Genomic DNA, 12359 nt, shown 5'->3' on the forward strand with positions numbered 1-12359 from the left:
AAACTTGCCTTCTCTGTGCATGCAATCGAAGGATTAAAACGGTTATGCTGTGAGACACGACGGGTCGGCGAAACGGGGTCGAAGTTCTGGTTGTTCTGATGCATATGCGGCCTTGAATCCAATGGGCTGGCTAGTAGTTCTGCCAATGATGGATTTGATTCCACTGCCAGGCTCTTAAACGAAGCGCGTCGTCGAGGAATGGCGGTAGCTTGGCTGCAATTGATCAAATGTAGACCAACTAGAGCCTATCCTCCTCCTACCACCGTCCATGAGGAGTGAGATAAAGGGCAAGGAAGCACCAGGTTGTAGCGTGCGTTGCGGGTACCCATTCTACATACATATATGAGTGTCCTGATGCCAACTAGACTGGGCACCAATTGCTCACAAAAAGACAACCGGGAAAGCGCAAAAAAGAGACAACAAAGAGAGAAGCCATCGTGGAGCATTGGGCGGCCTTTCTTTTGCTATCAATTGACATATCCTGCCTGCTTTCCTTTTTAATTTGATGGTCCTGACCATCCACAGGCCACAGCGAGGCACACACCACTCCATGACATGAAATGTATACTCCCCAAGTCTTCGCATACAGAAGACCGGTACCTCTGTATTTGTACTTCAGTATTATTGAGACAACACCAATCCGTCCACCTGCCTGTTCTTACCTGAAAGTGGTACATTATATCCGGACTCCCTCTCCACATACGATGTACTAAATACTCCATGAAGAGTACCCTGCAGCTCTGGCTGTGGCGAAACTTTGGTCTCTGATGCCAACGAAGATACCCACCCGCTTCGTACCCGCTGTACACTGCGTCAATACAAAAGTAGCAAAATTGAAGCATTCGGTCAAAATGTACCAAATACGACTCCCTCCAGGATTAATGGTATGGTTCCTCGTTAATACTTGCGCGCCCCCCCTTCTCCGCCCACACACACACACCCCGCCTTGGCTTGGGAGGAATTGCTTTGTTCCCAAAATATTATTTCGCTCCCTCCTTTTCCACTTCCCATTCCACCGTAACTCACACCACCATAAAAAAATTTCCAGCAGCGATGGGAATAGGGTCAACTGGCCAACCTTCTTGAAACAACTGACTAGCTCGGAACCTTGACTTGAGAAACCCCTACGGGCGCTCCGGCGGGAGCGACATCGGCAAAGTGTATCGGACTTAATTGCGGTAAGAACTGCGGTGCAGTCAATGGCAATGGCCTCGTCCAAAGTACGTGTCCCACCTCGGCTTCTCTGGAAAGAGAGGACGGGAACAATTAACCCTCCTCAAGCGTTCTTCTCGGTCTCCCTTGCAGCCTCGAGAACACACTTTTTGACGCGTGGTTTTCTATCGACGTGCTAATCAACTATTACGCTGCAATTCAGGAAATGCAGCAAAGCTCGCGGCCATTGACTCATCGACCCTCCCTCTCGTCGACACCGACCGGATCGGGCCTGCCAACCAGGCAATCGCACGCTCGAACGGGCTCGCAATCTCTCCTCCTCGGACCCGGTCCTCTACACTCGAACAACCGCGTTACACGTCGAAAGTCTATGAATAATGGCACTACGAACGTAGCGGCTATCACGGCCGCCATCAAGGACGTCGGGGACATGTCTTCCTCGCTCCCGAGCAGCGGCTTTACCCGACGTCATACTGTGTCCAAGGGCCCGATCGGGAGAACCTCGCAGACCAGTTTGCTTACGAGCAGATTGATGGCAGACCGAAACGGGGACATTCCCGAGCACGCCATCGACGACGATCCAGCTGACACGTCGGCGGAGCAGGCGACCTCTCCAGGCGCGTCTTCGGCTCAGAAATCTCGAACTAGACGTGCGAGCGAAGGCCAGCCGCTTGGCAAGGAGGGCAGAAGGAGCAACCGCGTAGAGCTCCGTTGCGAGAAATGTGGAAAGGGTTACAAACATAGCAGTTGCTTGACCAAACACTTGTTCGTCACCACTTTCCATATATATGTTCGCAGATATGCCCTGTCCCAAGCTCCCTTCTCAGCCCCCGTCCTCGCCCCCCCGCCCGTCGCGACAAGCTCGAGCTGAAAGGGAAGGGATAAGGCCATGTCTCGGTTGCGTCCTATTATCACCATGTTGAGCGTTTTGGCAAAAATGTTGCTGACCTTTGTTGTTTCTGCACACCAGGTGGGAGCATACTCCAGAATGGTCGTATACTTCCAAGCTACTCATCTCGAAGCACCAGCAAGTGCAGCTCCTTGAGGCGGCGAGCGTTCTCGTCGCAATGAACAACGCTCCCAAGGAAGAATCCGCCCCCACCATCGTAAACGTCTCGACACCCCCCGATTCGGCGAGAGGCTTCCCTAGCGATAACGAATCGGCTTCGCCCGCCGCGTCTGGGTACTCGGAGCTAAACGACCGGCAAAGCTCCGCCGACACTACCCCGCCGCCTCAACAAGAGATTTTCGGTCGAAACATTCCTGGATACCGTCACCTCTCGAAGAGGTACAGCAACGGCGGATTCTCGCGATCCTACCAATCAACGCCGATATCTGGAATCGCCGGCAGCGCGCCCAATGGACCATTCGGAGGCTTCGGACATGTACGCCAACAGAGCCAAGACCGCCGCCCTCCTTCATCAGGACGAAACGCGACCGGGCAGGAGGATCGTGAGTTGGCTGCAGCCGTCGAGCTTCTCAGCTGCAGCTTCGGAAGTAACACCGGCCGGACGGTCACTCTGCCTCTGGACGCACCTCCCGTGCCACCACTCCCTGCGCAATACCTAGATCAGGCCGCATCGTTGTCGAGCGCTGGATTCCTCAACAGCTTCCCCAGCAGGCAGCCCGAGAGCTTCACTCGTGGCGAGCTGCGCAGCGTTGATGTCAAGATGGAGGATAGCGCGGACAGCGATATGGCGGATGACGACGAGGACATGCAATTGCGGTCCAGGAGCGACGAGGACGACGACGGCGTCTTTGGCAGGATGGTTATCTGAAGGGAACTTTTTATATCTGGATCTTATTAGTTGGAAAGAAAGGGCGTTCCGCCGGTGACTCAGTATTTCCCGGCATGTGAAACCTTTTTTTTGGAGTCTCGGTCCGGATGGTGCGTGGTTTCCTTTTTGTATCACATACTCTATATGAACAACAACAACAACAGCAACAACCAACAACAACAGCAACAACCAACAACAACAAACCTACCCGTGTGTAAAAAAAAAAAGCGAGGTGGTCCTGCTCCGCTGGCCGAACCCTTTGCACCGAAGAGTGGAGGGCCCGTTTACCTGCACCCGGAGGAAAGAAATCAAATCATGGAAATTATCAGATCTCCTCTTCCGGGGAACAAGGACGAAACGAGATTGTCGGATCCATGAGGTTAAAGCGAGGGTCGGAGAGGCGTCGAGCGGACACTCAAAATAAATATAATAAATGAATTGGATATGATGGAAGAACGAGAGTTCGTTTGCGCGAGTGTTGCCTTGGTTTGCTCTGAGTGATGTGTAATGTGTAATGACGAGGCTCTTTTGCTTTGCCTCCCGTCGAGCTCGGCTTGTCTTTTGATCCCCGTTGGTTCTCACAGCAGCCGTGGAAGTGTCAGACGTGATGAGTGCGTTGAAGCTTCGAGACGTTCTCTTCATGATCAATGAAGATGAAGAAGTAGAGGGCATCCAGGAATAGCACACTCCACCAAACGGCTACATTTCTGAGGAGTCTCGGCCTGAAAGAAAGAAAACACGAAGCAAGGAGGATTGGGCCTCGGAGAAGATTTTTTTCTTCTCTTTGTCTTTTTCCTGGGAAAGATGAAAATTTCAATGCGAGAGCTCTGCAGGACAGTCCCAGTACTTGTACCCGTTTTGGGGTCAAACTAGCAAAGATTTCCAATCCACTTTGATCAATTCGAATTTGGGTCCTTTTTTTTGGTTGCATCAGTGTGGGCCGCGACGGGTGGGGACCTGCCCGAAGAAGAGCTCTGGCGGTGTGGTCGTTGAAGAGATTGATTAGAGCTGGTTGATCTTGGTAGGAAGTTGTGCATGATCTGTGATGATGTCTTCCGGAGACTCCTTCATAGCTGGAGGAGGGACATATTCGTTTGATGGAGAGTTGGGTCAGGACTGGCTTGGGAGCCCTTTATCTGAGATCCTGGCGCTGTGCTAGAGGCTCTTCCATCTCGATCAATGTTGCCTTCTTGCCTTATAGATGGGCATGAGAACGCGGGATGGAGCTGTGTTAACACTTGGTGCGGATGAGGGAGCAGAGAGCGGGTTTTACATGATCTCTACGAAGTAAGTAGAAATCTCGAGTAGCTTCACTCGTGATATGACGCGGTTAGTTCATTGGAAGGGACGAGTCTTCACTCGAGGGAGCTACTAGGTCTAGGTCGCATAAGTCTAGTGGTGAACTAGGCTGGGTGGAATCAGCTTTGCAATACTAATAAGCAATTCGGGGGAGACGGGAACAGAATCCAGTCTATGTTGATGCTCGTTCCCAGCAAAGAATTGAATGATGTCAGTTCGAGTCAATCAATTTGTTGCCAGGCGGTTGTTTACAGTACGAAGGTACAAAGTATTTACCGAGAAGAGCTGCGGGCTGGCGGTCCCTTCCTTTCTTGGGAAGCTCTGGTATGCAAATACCGGGGCATTCCAGTCCACCAGTCCAGGTAAGCACGAGCTCACCCACCTCATTTGACCGAAATGGTCCTTCCCCCGCCGCCATCACCATCAACTTGATCTGCGAATGCCATCATCCCACCTGGAGACGCAACAACTTTTCTAACCGGATGCCTCATCAATAGCCCGCCGTAAGCCCTGCCATCGGTAAACGCGCCACTTGAATACACCCTCTCAAGTTCTTGATTTTCATCCTCACCCCAACTTAGCGCATTCACCCATTCTCCACCTGATAAGAAAGCGCGCCATGGTGGAGCTCCGACCACGCACGGCCAAAGGTGCCGTCGCCAGAGCAGAAAAGCCGGAAAACATCCGCCAGCGCACCGATGACAACGAAGGCGGCGACGATTCGACGCACGCGGATACGGCGGCACATGCGACGAAGCTCCCCACGCCGCTCCAGTTCCCCATCGTCGCGGTGCTGAGCTTGGTGCTGTCATCGCTGGGCTACGCCTTCTTGGGCGCCGTGACTGGTGGTGATTTGGCGGCTGTGGCGAGGTCGACGGATGACTGGCGAGATGTTGTCGTGTTGACGGGATGGAGGATGTAAGATCAAATTTGGCTCTTTTTTGAGAGCTATCCCTGCTTTTTTTTTTCTCCCTTCTTTATTTATCTCTGGCCCTTGTGCAAACACACCCCCCCTTTTGGAGAGAGTTTGTTATTTTTGTTAAATGCTGTGCGAGCACAACATCGATCTTCGGCAAGAAAGCGCCGTGTTGCCAAGGGCTGTGGGATTGAAATATGTTTTTATCTCCAACTTGACTGGCTGACATGGAATATTGCTTCCTCCCAAAAATAGATTAGTATTGGGAATTGGGTGGTTCGGAAAGCTTGATAGCTTTGATCTTGCCGCGCTGAACATCCTCAGCCACGGCCCTGCTGTGAGTATTCGCCGCTTATTGAACCCCTCACCACAACCCTCCCTCCCCCATCCTCCTCAACCGGGAGGAACATGGGGTGGTAAAAGAGCCAGAGGTGGAATCACTCATTTGAATTTGAATTTGTAATGGGAACTAACGCGAACTGAACAACCACCCCCGACTTGGGGGTGACCATCTCCAAACTTCTTTCAGCTCTACTTATTGGTTACGTTCTACAACGTCAGCGCCGCATCAGCCCTATCGGCTCTCACCATTGACGCGCTCTCGACAGCGATTCCGTTCCAGCTCCTCCGCCCCGTGTCCAGCGCGCATACGGCCGCAGAAGACGCGCCAAATCAGGAGATCGTTGCGGACCCGGCTATCCAGGTCTACACGGCCTCTCTCTCGGCCGTGGTCTACGGCGCGACCCTACTTAGTTCTCTCAAGACGTTCCTCCCGCGCGTGCTGGCCGTCCACTTCGATAGCATCAAGACGCTGATCCCCGCCTACGACGCGACGTGGCTGACCGTCGCGCCCGCAGCCCTGGTGGCCGGCATCGCCGCCAGAGTGTTCATCTTCACGCCGTTCGCGGCCACGCCGAAGAAGACGGAGGACGCCAGGCTGGGAGACTTCGATCCTGCTGCTGCTACGTTGTCCGAGACGGCTGCCTACAACCTTTGGGGGTACACGGCCAAGGCGAAAGTTGGCATCTTGAGGGTCGCCGTCGCCGTCGTAGTTACCTACGTCGATACTTACCTCCAGTGCGCCAAAGTTGTCGATGGCGTCGAACCAGAGGGCGCGAGGGTGTACGCGGCGGTGTGGGCCTCGGCAGCCCTGTTCTCGGGCCTCGGGCTTGGCCTTGTAGGGCGGACGTAGTCCTATGTTGCCCCATGGATAGGTGGGGGTGGGGTTTTTGACAGCAGGTGCTTTGTTTTTTTTTTAGGGGGAGGTATGAAGGTATGATTCATCGCTTTCTAAAAAAAGGAGCATAGGAGAATATTGGAGTGTGTCTGCCATCCTCGACGCCAACTGTACAGGGGTGCATATGTAGCCGTGACATGTTCGGGATTTGGGGAATGCAGGGGCCTAGGGCCATGGTGCCTATTCATATCCAGAGATATTCAAGGTCGGAAGAGCTCATTCGATACGAAGGAGTGCGGAGTGACGGGCGTCATGAAGTCTTGAAGTGTGAAGCTAAAAATTGACGCCTAGTATGGCATGCACAACAGAGCGGTCTCTCCGGTCATCGGGAACAGAAGATGGTGTGCTTGTGGGAGTCAGGGACGATCATGTGTGAAGGGGTGCATCGAGCAAGCCGTGGAGGATGTCGCTAAGGATGTGGGAGGGCCAGGAGGGGATGAGAATGGTGACGATCTCTCTGCCGATTTCAAGAAAGGCCAATCATGAACATCAGGGTGGACACTTGTGATGCATCAAAGGCATCCCCGGGGAGGGTGACTCGGTACGCGGAGCTTATTTTCTCCAGATCGGCGACATTCAGAGACATACTTCGGCTCGCTGGCTGGGTGGTCCGACATCTCCTGCGAGAACCATCTCGAAAGGTCGATTTTGGTGGTGGAACCGAAGAGAAGGGTACATCCTATCCATATCATACACTTCCACTTACAGAAACAACCCTCAGTCTCTCACGCACACACGCACACCGCAGGACCCACACCGGCTCGGTACCAAGAGTAAATGGGAGGATCTCCATCTAAAATGATCCGAGCGGTTGTCAAGTAAACAAGGGAGCCGCGGCTGGGGAGGGGGTGATCCATGCTCCTCCCTTCGCAAAGATGGGTAGTTTTGAGGTTATTACCGTCCCGAAGGGGGGGCAGGACAGTTTTTGGTAAATCTAGATCTTCGATGTGTGGTTGGCTGCCTGGAGTATGGCGCAGCAACGCAGCTTTGGCTCCGGGGAAGGAAACGGAGGCGCTTGAATTTGGAGCAATGGCCGTCCATCTGCCGAACAAAGGCTCGATTGACGCGGTTACATTCAATGATGGGACGACATAAGACAAAAGACAGGAACGAGGGTCACTAAAACAGAGAAGGAAGGGGGGAAAAAAGTAGAAATATCACCCTAACACTACTTAGATTGGGGTGGGTGGGCTGGCTGCAACACTACTTCGTACAGTCGTGGAGCCGCACCTGACGACCTTCGGGACCGTCAACCGTATCCTCAAGGCAATCGCATAATTGTGCAAGCTAAAAGAATCCCCGGTGCCTGGCGTTGAACACTGCGCGCAACAGGGCACAATTCTGAGGACTCCACTGCCTTTCTCTCGTCTCCTGACCGAGCACCCAAAACAGGCTGCCGAGTCGAAATTATGCGCGAAGAAGAAAAAAAAAAAAAAAAAGAGGGCAGTGAGAAAAGCCTTGAACGTCGGAAGGGGCCGTGTAAAAGCAAGCTTTGCCCATCTTCTCGATCTTTGTCTCTTTTTTCTTTGCGTCCGAACTTTGAGGTGGAGCGAGCGGCTGATGCGCTCAGACGGTAATTGGTGGGCCACCCATGTCGCCAACGCTGCCTGCGCCTCACATAGCTTGGAGGTTCTCGAAAGAAATGGCAAGACTTCATAGGCTAGCGCCTCAGGAATTCATCTCGTTTCTCTGCGTGAAAATTAAACCCCTTGCTGCCTGTCTGTGGCTCTGTGGCTCTGTGGGTCATCTTTTTTCTTGAACCTGATGCACCCCGGTCAGGTTTGAAGGCATGAGCCACACAGCCTGTGGCCGGTGGGTTGCTTTTTCGAACAACAAAGTCTTGGCTGAGAGACTAAGACGAGATTCAAGAATCTCACTTTTTTGGATGCTCAGACGAAGGAAGCGAGGAAGACCCTCAATTCCAGAGATTATGAGGGAATAGTAAGCCCAATGTACAGGGCGGCATCTTGGGACCGTGGTCTTTCCCCCCTCCTCTCTCTCCCCCGGTTTCATGTGTCTCTCTCGGATCGCCCGCAATGCATTCCTTGTGTAAAAGAGGGCGGTAAGCAGGCATTGATACGAGATCCCGGGGGTGTGCGGAGAGCAGAGAGCAGAGAGCAGAGAGAACAACAACCGACTAGACTCTCGTCAAGCCTTGACTTGAAAGTTTGCCTAACGAAGCAATGAGGTACAATGGATTGTGTACTGAGGTACATCGTAATCATTGACCGACAGCGGAGTAACGTGACCAAGCATGAAGTAGCGTCCCACGTCCGTCATATCGCGCATGGAGTGTAGAGCTAAACTCAGAGGAGAGAAAGTTTAGATACACAGCCAAGCGACTATTAGTTCTAGTTTCTTCGATTCCTCAACGACTTGGTCCTAAATTGGGAATTGGCAATGGAAAAAGGTACCTACGCTAGACCTATTTGCCAAAAACCACTTCAGCCTCCCCGGCCGCGCTAGGCTAGGATAGCCACGTTGTGGACGGGTTCTATCAATGTAGGTAGGCCCAAGAAGCCGGGGAAACCAGAGCGAGATAGCCAAGGCCAAGCCATCATTGAATCCATGTTCCTTGAAAGTCCGATGCCAACATTGTTGTGCATTTCGTTTCTCTCCTTTCCCCACCCCTTCCTGTCTTGTCACATTTTCGAGCGTTTCCCTAAACCTTAGTCCCATACCGCTACCTCGAACCCACACCCTCCTCTCTCCCCTCCCCCCCGGTCTCTTAACGCCCGCGCAGTTTCGGTTACATCAGATGGCGCTTTTGCCCTGCGGCACGGAGTTGCCCTATTTTCAGCTACAAGTACATGATCTCGAAATATGGTAACAATGCGAGAATGTGAAGGAGGGCACCACGATATTGAGGCTGCGAGCTGAGGAAATGAGGCCACGAGCTGGGCGCCATCTCCTGCTCTCCAAGATAAAGTGGGGGAGAGGAGGGGGGAGGGAACAATGGGAAGGGGGGTTTGAGGGACGTGAAAGATCCCATCCCATACCCGTCAAGGAGGGGGTGTGTGGATGAAGTGGGTTTGAACCTAGTCCTTGACGTTGTGATTTCCCTGCGCTTGTCATGACTCGAGAAGGGTGGAGAGGCCGGTGAGAAGAGAGGAGTCAAGGACTTATTTTAGGGCTATGACACAAAAAACTAGTCTCGTGGGCTCATCTTTTTTTCTGTTCCTCTATTTTTTGTCTCTGCTTTGCCTCTTATGGCTTTCCACCCGGGAAGGAGAGAAAAGGGTTGCTTTGCGATTAGGCAGAGATATCCGTCCTACTTTTGGACTGGGGCCTAGGGACACCTCGAAATTCTTTCGGTGGCCTCGATGCTGGAAAGCCTAGGACCTCATGGATGAGGAACAAACATTTAAAGAAGCGATAATCTCCTGTTTTTCCTGGCCCTCGTCTGGACATGATCATCAACCATCACCATTCTCTATCACATCAACACAAGACAAACGATCTCAACAGACCACCACTCGTTCACCCTCTCGAGTACCGGCGAACATCTCTTCTCGCCATCACGAACTTGCAAAAGACTGAGGCAACTTGGGAACGCCTGAGAGGCAAAAAACACACTCACTCACTCACTCACTTACACCGTTCTTCACCGACTGAAAGAACCGGAAACGAGAACGAAAACAAGGCCGCCAAAGACCAGACATCTCGGAAGCAACAACTTGTGGCATGGAAGCCCACTACTACCCTTCCGCCATGTCTTACCCAGCTGGCGGCAGCTCGTCTGGCTACGGCCCATCGGGAAACCCGTCTGTCAGGAAATCCAGATCCGTGAGGAGCGAGGGTGATGTTTCTCTTCAGGGGCCCTTGGACGTTGCGGGCTCTGTGAAGTCTGGGAGGAGCATCACTCTTTCGGGAGACTTTACCATTGACGATAAAATGGAGGCGTATGGAAGCATTGACATCCATGGAAACGTCACTTGCGGGTAAACAACCCCCGTTCCAAGTTGGAGTCGATATAGGATGCTGACGTTTTGCAAAGTGGAAAGATCAAGGCCGCCGGAAACATTGTGGTTACGGGATATCTCGTCGCGCAGTATGTGTACCAAGCAAGCCAACGTCCCTTTCTCGCTCAAGCGCTAACTTTCTACAGTGACAGGATAAAGAGCTACGGAAAGCTAAAAGTTCGCGGAACCCTCGACGCGACCGATCTCGAAGTCTATGGAGACCTCACCATCGATGGCTACCTGTATGTTATTCATCCTCCCCCTTCTCCCCTTAAAGCAAGACGTTTTATGCTGACAATGAGCAGGAGATGCAGAAAACTGACTCTCTACGGGTCCCTCACGCTCGTTGGAGAAGATTCCACTTACGTCGTGGAAGAAACCGAGCAGATCTGGGGATCGAAGATTATTCGATCTTCCAGCCGAGACTGGTAGACTTCATTCTCAGTGATGAATTCTGCAAGCATTTGGAATTTGACTCATGTATGAATTATATGATATGACTGTGATGGGTACAAGGATTTTGGATTTTTGGATTTTTGGACTACTGTTTTGATATCACTTTCTTTTGTTGTTATGGTCCTGAGTATAGGCCACAGGGCTATACTGGTTTCTGGTTTCTTTTCCTATTTATCTTTTTTCCTCTCTTTCTTACTTTCTTTTTCTTTTCTATTTCACCAATGTCATTATGGATACGAATTAGATTTGGGAGAAGCTTGGCTTCGAGAGTCGAGCCACCAAAGTCGCAGAATGTTTGATGGGATGGGCAGCGGGCTCTGTCTTTTCATCCACCCCCTGGAGCATCCCCAGGGCTTCTTTTCTTCCTATTCCCTTTTCCCTGTTTTCAGATTTCTCTTTTTGTCCTCAGAGGTCACCATAGAGATACAATAGAACCGCAAGCGAAACTCGACACACCCCCCAAAAGGACCCAACTTAGCGCCAATTCTGCGTCATTTAACATGAAGAAAGTCTAACTTGAAGCCATTACCCTCGGCTGGCCGCACAAGGCTGTGCGGGCACATATTAGTGATTACTTGTAAATTCCCTTCTGTTTATTCGTCTGCGGTGCAGATCCCGATCCTCTCCCCAGGCAGACATCACAAAGAGCGGAAGTGGACCACAGCTCATTAAACCCCATTGATACTAGTCGTTATTAATCTGATGTTTTACGAGCCTTGGGCTGGCAGCGGGGCCAAATGTGCCACCACCAAACTTGGCACCAGGCGCTTCAGCTCAGGAACGGCGGCTGCAGCTCATTGCCGTATCCATTGATTTTTATGACATGCCAAGCTTTAAGCGACCCAGCCAAACAACGGGCGGGAACTGCTTTTTCTCCCCTTTGTTTGCTGTTAATTCATTCAGGTCTGTGTTCCCGCCCCAAAGGCCACAAGAAGCGGCCAAATGTAAAGAATATGCGGCCTGATCGAAGGCCTAGTGTACTTCGTAGGGCGGGGAGAACCGGGGTGTCGGAAGAGGAGAAACAATCAAACAAAGACCGATATGCATCATGGGGGGTCCAGCTAGCGAAAGCGGGGAGCCGGACCAGTGGGTCAGGCGTTCAGCTGGTGAGGCTGTGAGGCATTGCAGCCTTGAGAAGAGGGAGGGGAGCACAAGAACCAAGACTTCCGTTCACTTTACCACTTCCCCGTTTGGATTGATTTGTGGGGACTCGGGGGAATTATACGCGGCGTGGGGGTTGCTGACGGCGTCCGGCGGTTTTTTAGCACTTCGGCTCGCGTCTGTTTTATATAAAGGCTTACTGTCGATTTCTTTTTTCGCTGGAGTTCGAGTCATCGATGGAGAGTAAGAAGGATTTTCGAGGCCCGGGTTTGCGATTCTTACTTTTTGAGGTTTTGAGGTTGCCTGGATGGAGCATTGATGAAGTCGTGCCGTGTGATTCCCACCGAGAAGGTTAGCCTTTTTGCAACGAAAAGAATACGCCTACCTAGGCTTGTCTGTCCCCACATCTTGAGGTCGATGAGGAGACTTGAGCCTTG

The 12359-nt window shown here is 52.0% G+C and overlaps 3 protein-coding genes across 3 annotated transcripts; all 3 read left to right on the forward strand.

The window, feature by feature from the left end:
- Positions 1–1205: 1205 nt before the first annotated feature.
- Positions 1206–2951, forward strand: SAPIO_CDS0224 (uncharacterized protein; the record flags this gene model as incomplete). Its single annotated transcript, XM_016783054.1, has 3 exons — positions 1206–1220; positions 1376–1938; positions 2144–2951. The coding sequence occupies 3 exons, from the start codon at positions 1206–1208 to the stop codon at positions 2949–2951; spliced, it is 1386 nt and encodes a 461-aa protein (XP_016646687.1).
- Positions 2952–4869: 1918 nt separating this feature from the next.
- On the forward strand, positions 4870–6358 carry SAPIO_CDS0225 (uncharacterized protein; the record flags this gene model as incomplete). The annotated part of the gene is made up of 3 exons (XM_016783055.1): positions 4870–5168; positions 5422–5503; positions 5696–6358. The coding sequence occupies 3 exons, from the start codon at positions 4870–4872 to the stop codon at positions 6356–6358; spliced, it is 1044 nt and encodes a 347-aa protein (XP_016646688.1).
- A 3729-nt stretch (positions 6359–10087) lies between these two features.
- SAPIO_CDS0226 (uncharacterized protein) lies at positions 10088–10797 on the forward strand (the record flags this gene model as incomplete). Its single annotated transcript, XM_016783056.1, has 4 exons — positions 10088–10344; positions 10401–10454; positions 10518–10607; positions 10671–10797. 4 exons carry the CDS (start codon positions 10088–10090, stop codon positions 10795–10797), a joined length of 528 nt encoding a protein of 175 aa, XP_016646689.1.
- Between the last annotated feature and the right edge of the window lie 1562 nt (positions 10798–12359).

This window comes from Scedosporium apiospermum (assembly GCF_000732125.1).
Source record: "Scedosporium apiospermum strain IHEM 14462 chromosome Unknown SEQ_SAPIO_0011, whole genome shotgun sequence".
NCBI lineage: Eukaryota > Fungi > Ascomycota > Sordariomycetes > Microascales > Microascaceae > Scedosporium > Scedosporium apiospermum.